Consider the following 24,230-nt stretch of genomic DNA (forward strand, 5'->3'; position numbering starts at 1 on the left):
AAGCGGTTCCCCAGTGCCTGAAAAAACAATGTATGACCTGGATGCTGTTCCCAGTCTAATCCATAGCATTTCACTTCTCTCCAGACAGATCATCATTGACCTCCATTGAGGTTCAGTGGCCTCCTCGTTCACCCTGCAGTCCATCATTACAATCCTTTAACATGTAAACAACTGTTGTTTTACTTCCACACCCATCACAATCTCCTCAAAAGGGAGTCAAGCATTCCTCAACACCATCCACCGCATTCCAGCAACCATGCAATTCTCCATTCTTCCACAATCACAGCAATAATAGTGCTGGGATTAAAAAAAAGAAACTTAGCTACCTAATTGCTAGTGTGAGGTCCTGTCCCACTTGAACTTTAATCCTTCAGAGACACACCCTGTTGACACCAATCCCACCCACCCCGGCTGGCCACGTGACATTGCTTGCATGGAGATAAACTAGTTTTAATATGATGGACAGAAGCAATTGCATTCTTCTCTACCAATGATCCATAAATAAAAGGTCACCCAGAGATTTAGAAACTGTACTTTTTAATCCATTCCAAGGAGACCCAACGCTGACACGTCTTATGGCTGACACATCTTCAAGCATCCTTAGGCACCTTAGGCAACAGTTTATGCTCTTTTTATATAATTGAAATGATGCTATAGAACATCAGTTTGGGCCTTCAGACTTTTTATTGTGAAATAAAATATTTTGCTACTTCTTCATTTCAGGAAAATCAGACAGATGTGCAAACTGGCAAAGGACTTTTAACTCATAAAGGTTTGCAAATGTTTAAGGGAAAAGTCATTTTTCAAAATGATCGCAATAGGAATATTGCCAATCCAACATTAAATGTCCAAAGTATTATTCTAGGACTCATTTTGCACATCACACAGTAAGCCATGATTTGCTTCAGTATGATGTATTGAATAAACTACAGTTGTTGGTTGTTATTGTATACTGTTGAAAATTGGTAATTGATTTGGTAGTGTTTCAAACGCAAAATATAAATAAATACTGTAATATTCATCAAGACTTAAGAGCTGAGGTTAATTCTGTTAATTGCAGTTGCTGCTAATGCCAGGATTCTGTCTAATAAGGTTCACTCTAGCCAGGATCTAATATGGGATGACTTATCATGCTTTACTGGCTGGGCATGGAGAGGAAGGCTCCATTCTTTAAAATGTGCTCATTCTAGGTTTTGAGTGTGGCACTAGCCATAACCCCAAAGAGGGTTGACTATGATTATCCAAGAGAATCTGGATATTTTCAGGGATGTTGCTACTCAGGTGTGAGACCCTACCTGTGAGATTGAGATTTAGGAATTAATCTGTTGGGATTGCTGATACTATATCATCCGCCCTGTTGTTATCAGCTTTCCTGTCTTACATTGCTCAGTGATATGTTTGGGTAGTTGGTGGAGTTCCCTGGGCTTTTGGTGCTGTGGACTTCAACCTTTGCCTGCACTCTGAAAAATTCATGGCTTGCCTGGCGACTATGGGCCTGATCCAATTTATTGAGCACCTAGTTCACTGTGGGGAGGGGGTGCAGATGTTAGACCTTTTCTTGGAACAATGGTGATGTGATCTGGAGTTGGGGGATATTACTATCAGTCCCTTGCTTTGGATGAAATACTACCTGATAATCCTGAAATGTACTGTTCTCTATTGCAAGGAGGTAAGACCTATTTAAGTGGTTCACCCCAGGTGAACCTCAGGTAACTGATGGACTCAGTAGGCTTTCAGAGGGAACTTGTGATTCAGAGGGAATCCATGTTTTGATGCATGATTCAACTGTGCATGGGCAGACTGGCTCCAGGTACAACTCAAGATACTGGATTTCTTTTATAAAATCCTACTTGGCACAGAACTGGATTATTTGGAGGATTACCTGTCCCCAGTGGTACCCATCCAATCCATCCAATCTAATAGAAATGGACATACTTTGGGTTCTTTCATTGAAGTAATATTATTTGGTGGGATTCGGGAAGCCTGTCTTTTTTGTTGCAACATCTGCCTGACGGAATGACCTTCTCTTTCAGTATACAGTTATCCCTGACTTTAGAAGGGCTCCAAAACTCTGATTTGTTTCTCAGGTATTGGAGCCAAGTTGACTGGAGTTTCTGTTTAAAGGTAGAATATTCAATCATCTACTCCTGTTTGTTTTAGTTTTAGAATGTTTATTTGTTGTTTCATGGTTGTACATCTTGTCATCCAAAGATGCAATTGACTTGGGCAGCCATAAACCTTTATTAAGTATTCTATGTCATAGAAAAAGTGGACCATAAAATCATTTTGTTCCTTATTAAAAAGTGTTGTTTAGGTTTTCCAGTTTTCTTCAACATCTTTTAAACAAAATGAATAAATGGTGTGCGCACTGCCACCAGAGATAGTAATGCACACTCTTTTTATTACAACTCCTCCAACACTTTTTGGATTAGAAAGCAAAATGGAAAAAGAAGCAGAGTTTCTGGAGTTGTCCCATTTTTGTAAGGCTGTTCTAGGACCCTGAGTAAGCAGCAGAGACAGAAGACTAATCCTTTATTAACCCTCTGGGTCATGTTTGCGTAGAGCAGTTGATCAGAGGAAGTTAGTTTAACCAAGAACAATGGTGTCATTTCAAGCCAAAACATCTTCAGTCTAACTCCAATTCTGAAGGGGTATTGATGTTCACAAGACAATAACCCACTCTTGCCCCAGTTATGCCTCACATGAAGACAGTCAGGTTCTCTTTGCGTGCACACTGAACCGCAAATTAACCAACCGCATTTTAACCTACCTCTTGGGCAAACCCAGCGGATAGGATTTGCTATGCGATGCAAGCTCAGAAAAATGGGTTGAGTAAACAATGGTTAAGTTAGTCATGGATAAATATGTAATGCAAACAGAACCACTTAAAAGCATGCAAAACAACCCCTCCTCCTACAATGGGGAGAGACTGAGTTAAACAAGGCCCGAAGAGTTTTGAACAGTTTTTATCCTGCCAATTGGATGCTGCCTGTTGCATAAGACAGTTGAATTGCCTAGACCAGCCTTTCCTGACCTGTCCAACTCAGTTAGAACTTCAATCCCTATGATGTTGGGAGTGCCAGTTCTGGAATGCCACTTCAAAAAAGGCTGTTTTGGGAAACAGCATACAATTCACTCTGGAGCAGAGTCTGGTTCAGGTCCCAAAAGTTGAATAATTCTCTGAGTGCTTGATCTACTGCTGGAATAGGCAAAGAAGCCCAGAGGGAACAGAAGTTTCCATCTGGTTGCAAGAAGCTATGAGTGCTTTTGCTGCCAGAATAATCCATCTACAGGCTGACCTTGATCCATTAATTAGACCAGTGTTTCTCAAATCTGGCAACTTTAGAATGTGGACTTCTGCTCCCAGAATTCCCCAGCCAGAGTTGAAGTCCATAAACTGTAAAAGTTGCCACGTTTGACAAACACTAAACTAGATACTGAAAACCACCGTTCTAGCAAAAGCATGTCACGTCTATGGCCACCATCTAAGAAGGCATCTAAAGTGGTATCATGCTGAGTAAGCAACTGGACCTCTTACATAGACACATTGTCCTCCAGTGTGTTGTAAAACACATTTGGTCTGTGTACATGTGATGGAATCAAAGGGGAAAACAAATACGACAGTAAGGAAGTTTGACTATACTGCGTTAGTCCAAAGCACTGATGCTAAATGTAAAAAAAATGAAATTTGGACTTCAGCAAAGAGGGAAATTTAGTGAACTAACTAAATACCAAAAAATTGCTCTCTGGTATAGATGTTTTTCAAATGAACCCTTCTATCTAGCTCTACTCCCAGATAAATGGCTTGGTTTGAATATGTTCCTTTATTTATTTATTTAATGCAGGGGTGTCAAACTCATGGCCCGTGGGCCAGATGCATCATGTACTGGCCACCCCACCCCAGTGGTAGGATTCAAATAATTTAACAACCGGTTCTCTGCCCTAATGCTTTCTTCCAATAACCAGTTCACCAAGCTGCTCAGAATGTTAACAACTGGTTCCCCCGAAGTGGTGCGAACTGGCTGAATCCCAACCACTGCCCCACTCCCATTTTAGCGAAGGGGAGGAAGGCACAATATGTCACGTGACGACGAGGTGAGTTTGACATATCTAATTTAATGTATGGCAAAAATGTTAAAAAGCACAACACAATTGCATTCTCAACAAGCAAATATGACACTAGTTACCCTATTTACAAATTCAAAGGTAGACTATTTATATAGTTAATACACGCGGGAGTTGCACAAATAAAATCTCTAGAGTTTCTGAATATTTTCTAAAGCATTGAAATTTTAATTAAAATCTCTTTCCAGATTTTCTCTCTCTCTCTCTCTCTCTCTCTCTCTCTCTCTCTCTCTCTCTCTCTCTCTCTCTCTCTCTCTCTCTCACACACACACACACACACACACACACACACACACACACACACACACACACACAAAATGTATGTGTGTATGTACCATAAGGTAGATCACACAGATTCTAAACCAACAGGATGATACATATTGCATACATTTCATTTATAGACAAAATTAAGAATGAATGTGGCATGGTGAAAAGCAGCAATAGTAAAAAAAGAGAAAGGCTGCAAAAATGAAAATCCATATATAAAACGTCTCAAAAATACAACATTACATAACCAATAATTTTTTAATCAGGAATTCTTCCATTTTTAAAAAACTGGATCTTACTTTTGTGATGGTTGTGACAGGAATGGAAGAAATAAAGTGTATTTAATAGGTTCTGGAACTGAGCACAGAAATATTTTTCATACCAGAACTCAGCGAACGAATATAATAGATAATACTTCACAAAAACATGCGTGACATGCAACTGCTATCAACACTGAGTAAACCCAGTTCATCTCAATGTTAAATATTAAAGGAAAATATTCTTTGATCAAATTAAATCCCATCTCAGGAAAACCATCCCAATATCTTTGACATCAGAAACATGCAATTCTACCTCCCTCCATATAGTAAAAAATATATACATTTTAATTAAAAAGCTGACAGCTACATGTCCTTTAATTGCACCCCAAATCCTCTACATGAATAGACCTGTCTCCCTTGCCTAATGGCATTTTCACATTGATTACTGGTACTAATTGGTGCGGCCTGGCTTTTAATCAGCGCTTGAATCTAATATACTTCGTCTTGTTGTTGTTGTTTAATCTTGGGAAAAGTGTGATTCAGCTGTCATGATTGCTAATCATTTTTTCTCTTTCAAATTCAAAATACAGATCAATGAACACGTCTGCTTGTGGTTCTCTGGGTGAATCACTCAATGCCACTGATGTTGGCATTCACATCTCACTGTGTTATGGCTTGTCTTTTTTAAGAAGATTGTTTCTTTTGCCTGTAGAAAAAGTTTGAATCTGAAAATGCCAGAGAAGTGGGGGGGGGGACTATTGAAATGTTTCATAAATTCTTCATCTCCAGATGTGGAAAGCATTTCCATATGCAGACTATAGCTCTCATCATCCCTGATCTTTCACCCTATTGACTTCAGCTGATATAATTTGCAGTCACCTTTGAGCTGGATTGTCTCCCCATAGATGTCGTAGTTTGTGATGTATGCATTAATTTTTTGATACTCAAGCAACATGTTTTCATGGTATGCAAGGTAGTGAATAACAAGAATAACACACACACACACACACACACACTGTATATTGCATTTTTGCTGATAAATAAATGGAGACTAGTATAGATCTAATTCAAGCCATTTAGCTCTCATCAGCTAAGGATACCCTTGCTGGGATTTGAACTTCGGCTGTTTTTACATATTAGGCAGTTATATTAACCTCTAAGCCACTAGCTCTCCTTCCTTATCAGCTGAGTCAGGGGAATGATTAAGTGTTTTTCTTTTGTCAAAGCACCTGGTAGCCCAAATATGGGAGGGGAAAAAGCAAAAGGGAACAGAATGCTCCCTCCCATATTTGGGCATACCGGGTGCTTTGACAAAAGAAAAACACTATCTCTATCTATCTATCTCTATCTATCTATATACATACACATACATACATACACACACACGCACACACACAGAATATGTGTATGTATGTATAATAAACTATCACACACACACCACACATACACACACACACATATTAGTTGGGGTTTGCTCTTTTTCAATGGCTGCTAAAAGATGAAGCAACAATAGCAGCTGTTCTAATGGCCACAACGCAGTGTAAATTACACATTTAGAATACTTTTTTTAAAGGGAAGAAGTCATATTTCTTGAAGCAATACTCAGGACCTTTTCTTCAGAAACAGGACAAAAGTAATGCTTCATCTCTTCTTCTGACACTAATTGAGACCACACATTAACCAACCACAGTGGCTGAAACCACTCATATTATTAAGCAATAAATACAGCAGCTTGGTTCCTATAACTCTTTCACGTCAAAAGAAAGCATACTGTTTTTGAAACTTAGATTATTGCCTCCCCCAATACATGTTGATACAAACCTTATTGACATCAAATGCGTCATGCCAGTGTTACACAAATGACACAAATGTCTCTTGGCCATGATGTTGGATGAGCCTATCTTCCAATGATTGGGAATGTGTGGATATGAATTGGGGCCTCCTTTTTAATTATTATTTTTACTGGGTGATTAACCTTCCATTCTTTTTAATCCTATGTTAGCTGTCCAGAATTTTTAAGCTGGGCAAATAGACAAGTTGATAAAATGAATAAATGTGCAATTTGTGTGACGACATCATGATAGATATGACTTCCTTCCCCCTGTTCTCCCTTGAAAACCATGAGGATAACACAATATTTGGACTTGCTCTCTGCCCTTGGGGGAATCTGAAAGAATGCCCTATTTCCTACATCCTTCAGTGGCATGAGACTGTGATTAAAAAGTCATGGCAGCTGGATGGACAGACCATATTTTTGAATTACAGACAAACTCTATGAAGAAATCTTTGGAAACAAACAGGCCACACTCTGTACTACATGACTCTGTTACTTCCAGCTGCCTGGATATTTTTAGCATGAGCTTTTACATTGTCTTATGTTGGTTTCAAATTTTACGTTGGTGTATTAGCACATGTTCTGCAAGCATAACTGTAATAAATGACCTAGCAAAGTGTCTGGAAAAATAGGTCTACTCCATTTGCATTTGTAACATAAATAGAAATTTTGAAAATCATTTTCAGCCATATTAATATAATCTGCATCAAGAAGGCCAAATGTATTTTCTTGTATTCTGCAATATTTAAAGATTGCAAAATGTGGATTATGTTATGTATATATGTTTATTTGTGCATATATATATATTGGACCAGTTTACCCAACACAATAAGTAATATTGTGAGTTCTTTTAATTTTACTGTAATATGCCCTTTGCATGCAAACAAAACCATGGTTAAACAAACCTAGCTTAAATTGCATTTCATACGTTTTTTTCAAAAAGCCAAAATCTGATCTCTTTTTCACTTAGCATGTTAGCTAGGAGAGCAAATTGTTTCTCAATTAACCTTGGTTAAGCAAACTACTTCTTAGCATAACATAAAAATATGTTAGGAGGAATTTGTCTAACTTGGACTTTTTTCTTACTTTATATCAAGTTAAGAAAAGGGAGAACGGAGTTCCTTGGCTTTCTTCTTCTCTTCCCCAACATCACTGGGAATTGCCTGGAGGAAGCACACAAGGAAGATGCCCAGGAAGATCTGTTCTTGGCAGAATAAGATGAGCAGGCTGGGAAAGGCCTCCTCAATCTTGCCAGGATCGCTTTGGGCAGCACAAAGGAGCGCATGTGATTTAAAGGAGCTCTTGCTGTAAGTACTGTACACCCAGAAGAGAACTCTGGCTGATTCCAGCAATTTGGTAAAGGTCACCCACGTCTGAGCAAAGCAGGACGATGAATGATGGCCTTCAAAGATGCTCATCCCTCCCATCCCATCACCCTAGCATTGAAAAGTCCACCATTTGAAAGTTGGTGGCTTGCTCAACGTGCTTGTCCCATCTCAGAATTAAAAGCAGGGGTCTTCAAACTTGGCAACTTTAAGACTTGTGGACTTTAACTTCTAGAATTCTCCAGCCAGCTGCTGGCTGGAGAATTCTGGAAATTAAAGTCCACAAGTCTTAAAGTTGCCAAGTTTGGAGAGCCCTGATTAAAAGTAATTGTACCTTTGGTTTGCCGTGCTGTACTTGCAGCCAATGTTTGGAGGATCACAAAAAGTTACCATTTGTAATCCGGATGCTAAGATGGCACATTCACCTACCACATTTCAGAGCCTTACTGACACATTTTGATTTATTGTGACTACCAAATTTGGGCTGGAAAGATCCGGAGAAGGAATGAATGGCACCAAGGCTTTGAGTTTCGTAAATATCCTTGCTCTCTCTATTTTAAAGCTGTTTAATCTTTGCAGACTACCTCGGTTAGCCCTAATCTAGTTATATTTTAGGTACTGGAGAAGGTGCTGGGTTAGGTGCTGGAGAAGACTCCCTTGGACTGCAAGGTGATCAAACCGATCAGTCCTAGAGGAGATCAACCCTGGCTGCTCTTTAGAAGGCCAGATCCTGAAGATGAAACTCAAATACTTTGGCCACCTAATGAAAAGAAAGGACTCACTGGAGAAGAGCCTCATGCTGAGAAAGATTGAGGGCAAAATAAGAAGGGGATGGCAGAGAATGAGGTGGCTGGATGGAGTCACCGAAGCAGCAGGCGTGAGCTTAAATGGACTCCAGAGGATGGTAGAGGACAGGAAGGCCTGGAGGAATATTGACCATGGGGTCGCGATGGGTCGGACATGACTTTGCAACTAACAACAACTTCTATCTCCAGCTTATGTGATGTTTAATATAGGGAAGTAGGTGAGCTGTTGTGTTCTGGGATGTTTGGAACTACAATTGGCACCATCACAGGCTGTCCAGGCAGTGGCTTATGGGAGCTGTAGTAGTCAGTAAAGCCAGGTTGTTCCTCCTGAGAAACTTCTACATGAAAACCCACGTAGCCATGCATGACTTGAACCACCGTCGGTTACTTGGCTACTTCGTTTCCGTCGAAGAAGAAACCTGAGGCGTCACCATTTCAAAACCGGATCGCGACAATTATGAGCCCCGCCCACCCGGGATTTGGCGCGGGAAATGTGGGGCTGCCTGCGCTTGTTCGCTGGGCTGCCTGTCGCCCCCGAGCGACCCCTCCTTCCCCTCTGCCCGGCCAAGCTCTCGCCCCCTCTTCCCTTCCGCGCGGCTCCCCAGCGAGAGTCGCCGCAAGGAGCTGCGAGCGCCCTGGGGAGGCTCCCTCGGGGCCAAGGCGAGCCTCACAGCCGTCGGAGGGAGCATCTCCAGCACAGCGGGACTTTCCGCCCCTTCCTCCCGGGACTGTGGCCGCGATCCTGCACGGTTTTTAGTGTTCCTGGTGCTGTTTTGGGCGGCGCCGAGGCAGAAGCTGCCCCTAAACGCCCGGGATGAAGTGGCAATGGAGCTTGGGCGCTTCCCGAGCTCGCGGAGCCTTCGCGATTTGGGCGAAGTCGCCCCAACGCGGCTCCCCTGGGAAGCCCTTCGGCCCAAGCGGCCACCGCCCCACCGGCAGCTTTATTGAAGCCGCTCTGTTTGCTTTCCAGAGCTTCACGGCCGGCCTCGTCTTGGGCGGTGTAAAGTCCCTGTCTCTAAGCTGCAGCCGCCTGCGTTCAAAGTCTAAAAAGGAGGCTCGGGAAGAGCTGGCCTGATTGCCAATAAGTAACTAATAAATCCTTTTAGGCTTTAGGGAGGATTTGAAGGCATTTCCAGCCCTGGCCCTCCCTCCCGTTTGCCTTTCTTTCAATCATTATATGCGGGCTGAATCCTGGAGGGGAAGCAGAGAGACCCAGAGGTTGAGTTCATCCCAAACGCGAATGTTTCGACCATAGGGTGCAAGCCCCCGTGACTGTGCTTTGTAAGCAGCCAATGTAGTACGTTAGCCATGATTGATGGTTTAAGCCTACTGAGGGGACGCAATCCAGAGAAGACTATAAACCTGAATGTGTTTACAGAGTACAACCTTATGGATTTGGTGTGATTTATTTCAGAGTAAATCCCACAGAATTATGAAGGTAGATTCCATAATGGATCCAGTGAAAAGGCAGGGTTGGATTATACAAAAATGAGCAGAGTCTACACGGGATCAGTAGAGTTCCTTTTCTACTATAAGCATTCCTATCTAGTTACCTGCAAGTAAGTCCCATTGAACTCTATTACACATTAAGTAAATGCAACTACACTAAGTTCAGTCCAATATTAACAGTTCTTCCACATAAGGCTTTGAGTGCATAAATTGCCTTTGTCATCAATTTTGGAGGACACCCAACCATCATAGTTAACAATCCTTCTGTGTTCTTATCTAGCCCAAACATTAAAGAGAGCTTTTAAAATTAGCTATTTTATCATGTCACAGGAACAGCCTGCTCCTCTCCCCTCCCCTGGCCAGTGAACGCTTCCCCATGAGCCTTGTGTTCTCCCTGGCTTGGCTCAACTGCATCTTAGGATGGCTTATGACTGGCCTTCCATTGCATCAGGAGAGACAACAAAAGACAGAATAGCTGCCAGATCCATTTTGACTGGCATGGCATAGCCCTCCATCCAAAGGCACTCAAGATCAAGTTTTGATTCAATGTGCATAGATCTCTTCTCAAAACTAGGGGACTATGAGATCATGAAGCCAGCTGGGTGACTCCGGATCAGTCAGTTTCTCTCAGCCCTCTCTCAGGAAGGGGCTGTGGGAAACCACTTCAAAAAAAAAACACCCTGCCATAAAAATTGCAGACTAGATCCCTCCCCCAATAAATACATGCATACACATCTCTCACAAAATCCCCCCCCCAAAGAACAGTTTCAGCTCTTGTGACTTTATCAGAAAGGGAGAGAAGAAATAAACTATGTCACTTATTGAAACTCAAAATGAGAATTATATTTGGAGGGAAAGTGTTTATTTGGAAATACAATTTGAAAAAAAAAGTATTTTCACTCCTAGGTTTTGCTGTTGGTACCAATGTGCATTTTTGGTAAGACAATAGAAAGCCAACATATTGCTGTGCAGAGCTCGAAAATGAGCTGCTCTGTTACTATATACAAGAAACCAGCTGGCCCTCTCGGTGGAGGGAGAATGCTTGGAACAGGTATCAGCCCCGCCACCACAACAGAAAGAAGACCGGCTGGCACTGGGGGACATGGAATCAAGCCCCCCTAGATGCACCTGTCCACATCACCCATGTGGACATAGAGATTACGCTACAGTTCAAGTCCTTGAGCCAGAATTAGCTCCCCGGGGGAGGGGTTCTCGGCTGTTCTAGAAGTCTTGCCGCGGGGTGTGAGTTAGACTGTGCCTCCGCAGATCACAGTTGCGCCTGAACACTTTGCCGCACTGCTCACAGTTGTAGGGCTTGATGTCTGTATGGGTGAGAAGGTGAGTTTTCAGGTTACTTCTTTGATTAAAGGTTCTTCCACATGTGGGGCATTTGTGTGGAGATTCCTGTTCAGATTTGAAGCAAGCAAAGGATTAAACCCTTGACAAACTACTTGGATTATTGAGCTTTTCAAAGTTCACTCAGCATTTCCACCCCCACCCCCACCCCCCAGGCCTCATTTTTGGCCTCATTATATTGCTGCAGGAGAAGAACATGGCAAGGCAAAACAAACTTGCAATCTAAGCAGACAGAAACAGACAGAAAAACCAATGCAATTCTGTGCAAATGTAAATTGACAGTAATAGGCAACAATGAAGGCTTCAGACTAAAGTGCATAGGACTGCACTGTGCACGCATTTATAGTTTGGTTTTATGCACATTTACTTTAAAGCCTTTCCAATAGGATTCAGTAAGGATTACTCCCAAATAAGTGCACATACATTTTCAGATTTAGAATCTCAGATTCATACCCTTCTGTGTTTACTGTCCATCCCAAATACATTTAAAGAAAATCTGCATACACTTCAATGACTAAGATTTCTGCAACCATCATTTATGTGCATCCAAACATGCACTTGTGATTTCACATTTTTTATTTACCCAATTGATCAATTTTCTTTGAAACTGATCTCAGAATCACAGCTTTACTTTCACATTAACAGCGGTTTTAGCTGCAGGCACAATTATTTCCAGAAAATGCATCTGGAACCCAGAAGCAAGTCTACTGATTTACTCTTAGTCCCTTCTAAGTGTGTTTAAGATTATAGTCTTAATTGCACAGACATATCTTCCTGCCTGTCAAGGCCAGTCCTACTTGCTTTGCATTTCCTAGTTCCTGGAATTTAAAGGGAAAATTCTCCTGCTAATCCACCGGGGCTTCCAAAGGAGACTTGGTTCATCTCTCTAAGTGAGAAGTCTTTCACAAAGCAAGTATTTTTAATCTGGGCTTTTCCATCAAAGAATGCATCTCATTTAACCATTGATAGGTTGCTTCCAAAAGGTCTGGCTAGTTAAGGAGTTTTTTCAAGTGTTAGAACATGGAAGTCTTGAATGAGTGAAGTCAACCTTAGCCAGGCTATCTTCCCTGAAATGTAAATCCTGCTTAATTCAATGGAATATACATGTATATGATGTACATAAACAACCAGTCTCTAGGAAATGTTACTTATTTAATTTTTTGATTTATTTTACTGGTATCCCACTTTTCTCCTAGAATATGCCTGCTTTTTTTTAGAAGAAACGTAGGGCAAATGCAGTGAATTGCAATTACTATACATCAAAATGATGGCAAGTAGGCAGGGATGTCTTAACACAAATGCTATAACACACTTGCATCTGATGCAAGTAAGTGAATCACTTTGCACATTTCATCATTTGCCCCCTTGTCCTCGCCATCTAAATGTCCAAAATGTTACAAACCTCACATATATTAAATATGGATTTGTTGTTTTCTACATATCAGCATTTGAGACAAAAAGCACAAAAGATTTCAGATTAAGAAGCACATCTCTATCTCTTATTTTGCATCTAGAAATAATTACTGTGTATAATTATTCACAATCAATTAAAATCAAAATAGAATGTGTAAAATAATTGAGCTTGATCATACCTGCATATGTAAAGTTTTATGAACGGCTAGGGTCCTGGATTGGCAAAATCCTTTCCCACACTCTTGGCACTTGAAGGGTTTTTCTTTTGAGTGGATATACCTGGAAATCAACCAAAGTGTTTGGCGTCAATATCTCTATACACGCAACAAATGCTGTTAACAGCCCAACTTTTTAAAACCAAAATTATATGCTGCCTAGTTGCTCATCCCCAAAGTCCCTTTTAAGTTGTTCATACACTATGAAATAATTATTCACAGTTCTTCATTGCCTTCTTAGAAATACGGTAAGCCTCTTTAAATAGGAAACATATATTTCTGGGTAAATATGCATACATTTGAGTAAACATGCTTAGCAAGGATGTAATCTCATGTAAATGTTCATGGGTGTAAGCCCAATTTACTACTTTAGCAGGTAATTCCAGGTGAAGTTAATCAAAATTGCCCTTTGATTAATGTCAGCTTGAATGTTTGTGTTGAAGTTTATAAATTTGACAGGAGAATGTAGGGGTTTTGTTAAATAAAGAGACCAACATTCTTTGGCTTCTCAAAACCAGCCACAAAAGAGTCTCTTTGTAGAGATTTGTATATCGTTACAAACCCATAAATATTTTTGTGCTCTTACTGCCAAGTCTTTAGTGATAGTTATATTATAGCCCAAAGGCAAAAAAGAAAGAAAGAAAGCAGAGGCAAGAAACATGATCAAGAACATCAGAGGACATTCAAGTGAGAGAGAATTCTAAACTGAGATTTTAACTTTAGAAATGTTTCATTGAAGACAAGAAGACTAAAGTCAACCATTCTTCCTCAAGGTGATAGGAATTCTGCCTCCCGCTCCAACCAGATCAAGTAATTTAGCCCCACCATCTTAAAAACCTCTTGGCTTTAAAATCAGCCATGTCTCTTCAGATCAAGGGTTGAAGGCAAATCAACAGAATGACTACATCCTTGGCTCCAACTTCATTTTCTTGGAAATAAATCCTACTGACCTGTTCAGAGGGATAACAAGAACACCTCTTGTTTAGATTGTGGATAGGATAGCCGTGTTCCTACATCATGCTAAATCATGATTTGTTTGAAGTAGGATTTACTGAACAGGTCATAAGCCATCGTGAAGCAATGGCTTCCTAGCAAACAATCAACATATATTAGCTTAGCGTTGTATTTGAATTCAGCTTCTTATTAGTTCAAGCCGCTATAAGCCTTGGTTTATTTGAACTATGGTTTTCGGAAGAAAACACTCAGCAACCTTCGAGGTATAAGCCAGGCTCTTCATAAACCGATTAAGCCCAGTTGAGTAAAACCTCCGTGCGGGCCTCCAGCCCCGCCATCTGATTGAGGAGGCCTAGTTGGGTCTCCTTGGCTGGCCTAGCGGAGGCAGGAGCTGACCTGTGGTCGCGAAGGTGATCTTGCCTCCGGAAGGCCTTGTGGCAGATGTCGCAGGTGTAAGGGCGCTCGTCGGTGTGGGTCCTCTCGTGGATGAGCAGGTTGTAGGACTTGGTGAAGTGTCGCCCGCAGAACTTGCAGATGAACTCCTTCTTGGTCTTGGAGGGCAGCCGGCCCCGCGCGGGCTTCCGGCTCTCGGGGGACAGCTTGCCCAGCGCCGCCGACAGTGGCCCGCCCAGCTTGGCCAGCTCGCCCTGAGCTTGCGCGGCCGCCGCCGCGTGTACCTTAGGCGGATCCTCTTGAGTGGCGGCCGCCGCCAGGTTGGCAAAGTCAAAGCGGGGCCGCTCCTTGCGCAGCGCCGGCAAGACGTGCGCGATGGCGGCGGCCTGCTTGGGGTGGAACAGGTGCGTGGCGAAAGGCAGGCCCGGGAAGGGGAAGCGCTCCACCAGGCCTTGCGCCGCCGCCATTTCGCTCAGCGCAGAGCAGCGGCTGATGTCGGCCGGGCCGCTGCCGCCGCCCGAGGCAGTAGCAGCGGCGGCCGCGGCCGCGTAACAGCCCAGCGTCCAGTGGTTCATGTGCATGGTGTGGACGGCGCTCAGGCCGTAGAGGCCCTGCAGGTGGTCCACGGCGGCCGGGAACGTATTGACGGCTTGCAAGAAGGAATAGTTGGTCAGCTGCAGCGAAGGGTGCAGTGGGATCGGCGCCGGCAGGGCCTTGCTCCCCATCGTGCCGGCCCGGGCCTTGCCTTGCTTTGACTGGTTGAACCCGGCGGTCGGAAAACGCGCCTCCTTCTCCGGTGTTCGGATCCTAAGCAGAAACAGGAACATGAGAGGAAGGGAGTAGAAAAGATTGCGGTTATTCGAGGAGAGGCACAAAGCGGCCCTTTCCTCACCTGCTGTTTCTTTCGCCCCTAAACCGCCTGCCGTGTGGCCCCTGTGCTTCCCACCCTCCCTCTCCCCCAGGGCCAGATGTTAATCCGTTTCATGCCCACCGCTGACGGGACGCGCTGCAACGAAGGGAGAAGTGGGGAGGGGACCAAAAAAGGTATTTTTTTCAAGGCGGCCGAGTCAGAGGATTGGTGACCGCGGGTGACCAGGGATACGGCCTGGGTAGGACAGAAGCAGGCCTGGCAAGCCTTGGAGCAAACCCAGGATGATTCCCGAACTGGAAACACGGACCTCGGCCTGCGAGGCGCGAAGAGTGCGGGTGGGCATGGCAATCCGGACATCCCAATTTATGGTGGCCAGTTCTTCCTGCCAACCTGCCAGCGCTGGTGGATGACTTCAGCTCCATCGCAGCCAAGGTCGGAGGGAAGCGCTTTGAAAAGAGGCCAGGTCCTGCGGAGCAGCGAGAGGGGATAATAATAATGCAAGCGATACCTTGGAGCTTATTGGGGCGTGAGTCAGGCCACCCGAACTGGCAGGAGAGCACCACCAACGCGGTGCAGAGTTACGCACTTGGCGAGGGCGATCAGTCAGAGGCCACTGAACCGAAGACGCCGCGCCATGCTTGGCCGAGGCGCTCAAGGTAAAGAGCCAAGCAAACGCCGGCGTGCCAGGAAGCGCAGGTGCCCTGACACCCAGCCGACCTAACGCCGATTTTTCTCGCCTCCTGTTAGGTTGATGGTTAACTGCCCCCTCCTGTCCTACTCAGAAGCGGGTGAAATGGAAATAAAATCACGACCTCCACGGACACTTAAGAGCGAGAAACTTTTTATTAGGATGAAGAGGAACCTGATTCGGCTACCTCTCCTGTCCCCCCTCGGGAAGCGAAGGGCAGCTGCGTTCTGCCTCACAGCACACTGCGACCCCCCCCCTTTTAAGGGGATCTTCCCTTGCCGCCTGTTCTCTTCTGCAAGGCGGGCAGGGAAGGCTGGGATGGGCCCTAGTGAGCAGAGGGGCAAAGGGCTGCCCTCCGAACACGCTGATTGGCTTACTCACAAGATTGTGTTGGCGGCCACAGGGCATATTCCGGAGCAGTTCTAGGTAGGCCAATCCCTGGAAACACTAAACTGCGCTGCGGCCTAGGAAAAAGTTGTAAAGTACCCGTACGCACACGTGCACTCTTCCCGGGAAAGGGGAATGTGCGGTCTCTTCGCATGACTTGCAGGCTCGGGCCATTAAACAGCGAGAAAGAGGAGAAGCCTCACTAAGCAGGGGGGGCAGCATTGCACGACCCGTAAAGTGGGAACCGGCGGTGCCGTGGATTCGAATTCAGATTTCCTGTTTTTATAAGCTTCCCGCCACGTGATCTTGGAAGAACGTTCAGAGAACCCTAAATGGAGCAAGTCGATACCTTAACTACGTGCCCAGCGCTGAACCCGTGGCAGTCGGTATAATTCCTTAGCCCAGAGAAAAATACACTGCGATCCAAGATCTGTCGTGGGATTTCCCCCCCTCCCTACTTGAAATAAATTCCTCCTGTAACCCAATCGTAGATGCGTGTGAGTTCGGGGGAGGGGGGGGGAACTTGCAGGGATCAGTCTTTTGACCGAACTAACTTGCGAATAAAAGTGTGCGGAGCCTGGAGCCAAATCGTTTTGCTTCTTCAGGAGGGAGAATTTCACTTGCAAAGGGAACGGGGCGGAACGAGAAGGGAGAAGGGGGGAAAATACCAGCCAGACCTCTCCGTTGGCATAAGCTTGGAAAGGAGTCGGTCGGTTGCTCTGAGCCTGCTCTCTCTACTTTGTATGCCTGTCTCAGCTTCTAGGCCTTGGCACACAGGGTCCCGATCCTGGCGCTGAACCCAAGGCTCTGTCTTGGAAAAAAAGTCCAGCCTAGATGCTAAGCCTGAAAAAGCACAGGGTCGCTGTCTTGAAGTCCAGCCGCTGCCTCGTTCGGGAACGACGGACATTCAAGGCCTACTAGAACACTTGCATCTGGAAAGCGCGGGGGGGGGGGAACGTCAAGACTCAGAATCTGACTCGCCCCACTATAGGAAGAGGGAATTCTGGACGGTGTGTGGAGAGAGTTTTCCCAGGCACAGGCCTTTTCCGGGCTTCCAAAGTAGCCGGCTGAGGTTGGCCGCGGTTGAACGCTGTTGCAAAGGAGGCCACGGAGTGGGATCCGTGGCCGCTTCTGCTCTTTCCCCGCCCGCCTGCCTGCTTGCCCGCCTGCAGCGCGGTGCTTATTTTTCTTCCTTCAGCAGCAAGTCGTCGATCAAGATAAGCGACTGGGAGAAAAGCAAACGCGCGGTTCGCGGCGTCTAAAGAAAACGGGCCGGAGTCCTCCCAGCTGGCTTTGGCCTGCTGCGCTTTTACTTTGGCCGAAGCGACACCCCCCGCGGATTTCGGGAACGGGCGATCGCGATCTAGCTTGGGCCGATTCGGTGGTGGTCAACTCCCACGCGAAGAGGCTGGGTTTCGGACTGCGGGCAAGAAACAGGGGCGATGCGGGTGGGAGGAGGAGAAAGAAGGAGGTTGGTCTCAACAAACCCCAAAGGAGCAGGTGAGGCTCCTCTGTCTTTCTTCCCCTCCCCCCTCGCCGCCCGCTTTCCTCCTCTCTCTCTCTCTCTCATATTGTCGCCTTATGGCCATCGGCCTGCAGTAGGAATTCGGCTGTTCCCGGCTCCGCGTTCTTGCTACATTTGGAACCTGTTACCGGAGTTGTGGAAAGTGTGGGAAATGTGATATTGCTTAGGAAAAGAAAGAGGCACCAAAACCTAATCGGGAGTTGCAAGGCTGTGCTGAGCAGCCCGACTCACACGAGTCCCTTTGGCTGGCTCTCCCTCCCTCGCACGCAGCGCAGAGTCCAAAATGCCTTCAGATGGGGGCCACTTTATATTCCGAACTAGAAATACTGCTGTATTTTAAAGAATCCAAGTTGGACGCTGTGCGTACTCATTTAGGCCCCCCCACCCCCAGCTTGCTCAAGTGTCAGCGGCGATCTTTGCCAGTGGTGGAGCTTTAAATGTGTCCCACGCCAAATTTAACTCGGGGGGGGGGGGAGAGAATTGACTTGCTTAAACGTGACTATTTGTATTTTTTTCCTTTATAAAAAATAGGTATAATTTCATGTTTTGAATCCATAATTAATTTAGCCCAACCTTGACTCCCAAATATGCTGGACTACAAATCCCATCGCCCCAACGAGCAAAGAATGGCGGGGCTTGTCACTCAGCGTGGGAAAATACCTGTAACAGAGTCACTCAGCAGCAGCGGCGGCTGCGTCGCCTCATTCTTGGGCTGCTGAAGGTTTTGCGCTGGCCTTCCTGCGGCCTTTGGGCTTGGCAGAAGCCAAAGGGCAGCCGAAGCCCTCAGTCTGGGCCCTGGATGGCTTTTCTCCTTCGCTTCGTGCCCTTCTTTGAAGTGCGCCAATTCTCTGCCCCCCCTCCCCGCATATAACGAGCGAGCTCCAAACCTTCCTTTCTTGCTGCCTGGGATCCCAGCGTGCAGGGGAGGGAATTGATGGGAGGTGTGTGATGGAAGGAGCCCCCGCTTAGCTCAGCCCCTTTAACCGAAACTATAAGCTGCAGCTTCTCCCCTCCTTTCTCTCAGCTTCTATTTCCCCTCTGAAATTGGCAGGTTGAGGGCCCGCCGCCTCTTAGTAGCAGTAGCTAGTCTCTCTCTCGGACCTGTCCACAGCACGAACAACAGACTCTCCTCGGATTGGGAGTCAGGCCACGCTCGAGTGAGAAGTGGGGGGGGATTGGGGGGGAGGAGAACCTCTTCAGGACGGTACTAAACCTGGACCATTTGACTTTTCAACGGAAGTTTCCATTCTATTGGGAAGAATGTTAAATGATTTCCTCCTTTAAAGGACTCTCTCTAAGAAAGCGAGTCTGCAGATCTGGAGTGGAGTTTTTGAGTTATATAAAACATTATGCAGCATTCCCTCATCTCCGCCTCCTTGGCTGTTCAAGAAGAGAAGTGAGAGTGCTTTAGAAAGATTGGAACCCTTCCCTCTCCCCCAAAAAATTCTTTTAAATAATTGTCCTTTATTAAATTAGTTGCACTGTGAAGCATTGCAACAATTAGGTCTATTTCCATTAGAGATAAGACAGGTTTTCCCCCTCTCCTTTCCCGATAACATGTCCCTCGTGCCTATTTACCGAATAGAAAGTTGCACTGCTTTCAATGGTGCTTGCTTCCAAATTAATGTTTTCCAAACTGGGAATAATTCTAATACTATCTGACATGTTCCATCTAAATGGCTTAAATATCTTGGTTTATCTTAAAAATGTCTCCCACGTAGACACCATAACAAATAGGCAAACACATTCATCAAAATATTAACTGAATTCATTCAACTAGATTTACTTATGGCCTGCAGGTGTATGCCTTCCTGTTGAATCCTATGCATGCTTTATCCTTTAAATTCGTCTGAGTAAGCTAAGCTAGGATTATGCTCAGCAAACTTGCATGAGATTGTGCTATTAGTAAAAGAAAATTCTATTAAAAATCAGTGGAAATTGATTTCAAGGTAAATTCATTTAGGACTTGCAAACAGGAAAAACTACAATTTATTTTAATAAATATTAAAGGTGAGTTTTAAAAATATGATTATATTATTTTCCTATTAACATCAGGGTGGAATAAAAATAATTCCAAATGTGTGAGAATACATCTGCTTAAAATACAAGCACATTTAAACAGAAATACTATGCATGCTTAAATTCAAAGGGAGCTTAACTTACTAGTACTTATTTACCAGTAGAAATGTCTACATTTCCCCACTATAATAGGCCAATTCTCATGCATGTTTACTCAGAAGTAGGTCGTATTGATCTTAATAGTGCTTATTAAGTGAGCTTATTAAGTTTATTATCATTATTAAGCTTATTAATTATTGCTTATTAAGTTTAATAGTGCTTAGTAAGTAAACTTGGTAAGATCCCTTGATACTTAACAAATAAAGCTTTAAGCAAAAGTAGTGAGGTTGTTTAGGATCACATTTTACGAATATTCCTAAATCCACATTTTTAGAGGTGTGCCTATTTGACACAAGGAGACACAGGTTTCATCTCTCTTTGTTATTTCAGCAATACATCTTTTGCTTAAAATAGATTAAAAATGGTTTTGAGGTTATTTCAGTTAAGCGGATTTTCAGTTGTTTCAGAAAATAAGCACAACGTAACAAAAAGACCTTTGTGTCAAGACACAGCAACTATCTACATGTTGTACACTGATTAATGCAGATTTCCCATTGGATAAGATTAATACTTCCATGAAATCAAGCTGGAGATAGCAATAAAACGCTTCTCACATAGCACACAGCACTACTCTCTTTCTCTTTCTTGGAAAGCCCTAAAGTACCGATTAAGCTATGAATGGGACTGTACGCGGCAGCCATTGAAACCAGAACCACGTAAAATAAATAGGTCCAGGTGCCAAGCTGACAAATCGGAAATCGCCTGCAGAGAACGGCCGGAAAACGGTACCTTTTGACTGCTAGTCAGGCGCGAATCAAACGCGGGTGTGATTTGGAAGCCCTGTCAACTTTCCTTCCCGATCGGAACCCCGAATTTAATTAAATCCGGCGTCTACAGCACGATTTTTCTCCCCCGAAATGCCATCTTGCTGCGAAGGGCTTTTCTTTCTCAGCGCTTCCCAAGATCAGGGCTGGCAGATACTTTCGCAGTGGCCTCGGCTTTGGCGTGAGAGTGAAACCACCAACTGTGCTCTGGAAAGGAGGGGGGAAGCAAGCAGGGGCTAAGAATAGAGTTTGATGCTCCCCAGCTATCAGGTATACAAACATTGGTGGGATGGAGGCGGCGGGAGGGGCGAAGAATCCATCCGTGGTTAAGTCACCCGACATTTATTTTAATAGGGTGGATTTGATTTCGGCTCCACAGGAGCGTCCCGCGCGGGTCCTTCCGCTCGGGCAGGTCTAACCCAGGCGAGGAAAGCTCGTTTCCACAGGATCGCCTGTCTGCGTGCGGCGATGTGGCTAACGGGATTCCCCCGGAGCGCAGAACAGCGCCGGGTTCTTCGCGCGCCCGGGCCCGCCTTCCGCGACTAGGCTAGCGGTCAAACCGAAAGTAAACGCGCGATCCCCTCGGAGTCCACTCGGGGGCTGACGAAACGCCTCGTTCCCCCCCGGGCCCCGCTTCCCCAAAGCGAAGCCACCCGAAGTCCAATCGGGACTGACTCTCGGGCAGGCGGCTGACAGCTTTCCCGGGTTTCCCTCCGTGATCGGGACGCGTCTCTTTCCCTTCCCACTGGCGGAGGGCATTTGGGAGATATTGGCTGCCCGAGGCGCGCTTCCCTGGATGCTGCCCCCCTCCCCTGGAAGCCGAGCGGCCTTTCTCCAGTGCGGGAGTGCGGACGCGCGAACGGGAGCCGCTTACCTGCCTTCCCCCCGGAGCTTCCTTCCGCCTGGCCTCTGGGGAGCCCCGCGTCAGCCCACCGGCACTTAACGCCCGAGCCGTCTCATTTAGATCCACGCGGAGAGGGCGGGAAACTCCAGCAACTCTTTCATGTTCTCGTCTCGGGAGGGCTTCCCAAAGCCGGCGAAGGTGGCTTCGGGAGGGGCCCGGCAGCTTCCTCCCGCCTTCAGAGTCTCCCTAGTGGCTGGTAGAGGCCAGGCAAAAGACCCCGCTTAGGTTTTCTCTTTTTTTCTGCCCCGACCGCGCGTCTCTTCCAGCGTCTCGCTTTCGACTCCGGCGAAGTTTGATACAAGTCTGAAACTCCCCCTCTCGGGTCCATCACATTTCAGCAGTTCCAGCGGCGAGGAGTTCTGTCCCCGCCCGCGGTCCCACCCCGAGCCGCTCGCGAGTCGAATGTTCACGGCTTGAACGTTCTGACCACGCCCAGCGCCGAACGTTCAGCGGGCTGTAAACTTGGGAGACCGCCCCTCAAAATCCCGCCTTCACTTTCTTTTCTACCACTCTGTTTACTTGTGTTTGGATAGCAACTTGGCTTTAAAGGGACAGAGATCTTTTTCCCCTCTCTCTCTGCCCCCTCCCCTTCTTACACATTACCTAAGGTGACTTTTTCTTAGAGAAAACAGGGTCAGGTCATAAATCAAACCTTTCTTTCATAGACTCCTGCGTCCCTGTCTCTGTCAGCTGCAGGAACTTCGGTAGTTATGTCAAAGCAACCCCAACCTCCCGATTTAACATATCCAGAAAAATCAGCGATAGACATTAAGCATTCTAATTGTGCTTGATGTTACTAAGCGTGCCGTATTTTCTAAGCCTTTACATTCTACTTGCCCCATATGTATAAAACAAAGCACTATTAAATCAATTGTTTTCCGAAGTTCTAATCCTTATTTTTTATCCGTTTAACTAATATTCTTTATTGGACTGCAAAGTTTGGGAAATCTGGTGTTTAAATAAGAATTTATGGTGTCATTTATTATTATGGTTGGTCATACTGACAGCTAGATATTTAGATTGATTTGGTATTTTTATCCACTTATCCAGTGCTTCCTAAGGACCTGGAATTATTATTATGGCTAGTCGCTCAGTCACCCTGCTGTTCAGTCTCGATTTTTTTTATCCACCTGGTGATTATTATTATTATTATCATCCTCATCCTCATACCCAGAGTAGATTTTCCTGCGGAATTTTGACGGTATATTTTCTTCTAGCTAAAACAAGTGGATCCAAAGATAGAATCAATAAGCCGAAGCAACTTTTCTGCATTGCAGAAAGGGAGTGATGAAAACGAATTCAAAACTTCTCCGAACTCACACTATCAAATTCTGAAGCGCCGCTGCCGCTCTGCTTCAGAAATTCCCTTTAGACTTATTTTATCCCTCCTAAGCTGTAAGAACTATGCAGAAATTCACAGACCTGAGATCTGTTTGCTAGTACTTTTTCTCCATTCCAACCCAAGACGGTATTTTGTTCTTGCCTTTTTTCCTCATCCCAAGTGACCAATCACAAGTTCTTTAACTTGAGCCCCGGGATAAATAGAAACAGATTACTGAAGTTCTGAAAGTGTGGTCGTGCATTGCATCTTAGGCGAATATTACTTAACTGCAGTATTCATTCATGGAACGGGGTAGCAAGAAAGGTTGATTATGCTCCCCAGGCGGAATTTTACAGGGCCGACAGGCTCCCTGAAACCTAACACGACCCACCGAGTGGAATGACGTTGAAAAGCAGGTTCCCCACCCTGGCGGGGCTCGGAACAAGACCTGCTCAGTGAGATTTTGAGAGGGAAGGAGAGAGATCAGGAGCAAAATGGGCCAGATGCGAAAGAGTTTGGTTTCAAATAACGAGCGAACTACAATCAACCAAGAGTCCAGAAATTGGAAAACATAAAAAAAAAAATTAAGTTACTGGATGGGGGCAATGAAAAAAAAATCCGCTTTTCATTGCAAAAGACACGCACACGCACACACAAAAACAATTCAGTAATTCTCGCGTCCACCCTCGCTCGGGAAGTATTATTTATATTTTTCCCTATATGGAAAAGAAAATCGGGATCGTCTTGAAAGGGAATAAAACCATGTCCTCCAATCTAAAGGAGGTCCTTGCGGAAGCGGGGCTGAGAAAAGGCAATTCCAAGAACTTGGAAGTGTTGATTCAGAGGTAAACCAAGCCACCAGAACAGGCGAATGTGGTTTCCCCCTCAACCCCACACACACTTCCAGGATTCATGCTAGAATGGAAACTGAGCCTCCCCCTCGGATTCTAGGAACAGGTTTCCAAAGGAGACTCCAGTCACTTATGGGACACTCTGGCAGACTCTGATCCTAAATCATGTTGGGGGTGAGCACAGGATTACTCTTGTAGGATACTTATTTGTAAGTAAACACCTGGAAGGCAGCAGGGATTTGTTTCAAATTAAGCACGATTAAACACCGGCATCAAGAACGGCTCCATTTTACGTTGACGTTATCCTGCCTTTTTCTCCCTGAGGTTTTCTCTTCCAATGATCG

The 24,230-nt window shown here is 45.1% G+C and overlaps 1 protein-coding gene across 3 annotated transcripts; it reads right to left on the reverse strand.

Moving 5' to 3' along the window:
• Positions 1-10,921: 10,921 nt before the first annotated feature.
• On the reverse strand, positions 10,922-22,097 carry OSR2 (odd-skipped related transciption factor 2). Of its 3 annotated transcripts, none has more exons than XM_014060849.2 (4): positions 21,685-22,097; positions 14,401-15,204; positions 13,015-13,114; positions 10,922-11,388 (listed from the first exon to the last, which is right to left on the reverse strand). In XM_014060849.2, the coding sequence occupies exons 2-4, from the start codon at positions 15,120-15,122 to the stop codon at positions 11,314-11,316; spliced, it is 897 nt and encodes a 298-aa protein (XP_013916324.2). In that variant the 5' UTR covers positions 15,123-15,204; positions 21,685-22,097; the 3' UTR covers positions 10,922-11,313. The 3 variants fall into 3 exon arrangements, with proteins under 3 accessions (XP_013916324.2, XP_013916322.2, XP_087562947.1); XM_014060847.2 differs by having other exon boundaries at positions 10,922-11,470; XM_087706821.1 differs by lacking the exon at positions 21,685-22,097 and adding an exon at positions 20,776-21,014 and having other exon boundaries at positions 10,922-11,470.
• Between the last annotated feature and the right edge of the window lie 2,133 nt (positions 22,098-24,230).

The sequence above is a fragment of the Thamnophis sirtalis genome, unplaced genomic scaffold (genome assembly GCF_051295495.1).
Source record: "Thamnophis sirtalis isolate CommonGarterSnake01/CBP01778 unplaced genomic scaffold, rThaSir2_p1.2 scaffold_2, whole genome shotgun sequence".
NCBI classification, from domain to species: Eukaryota; Metazoa; Chordata; class Lepidosauria; order Squamata; family Natricidae; genus Thamnophis; species Thamnophis sirtalis.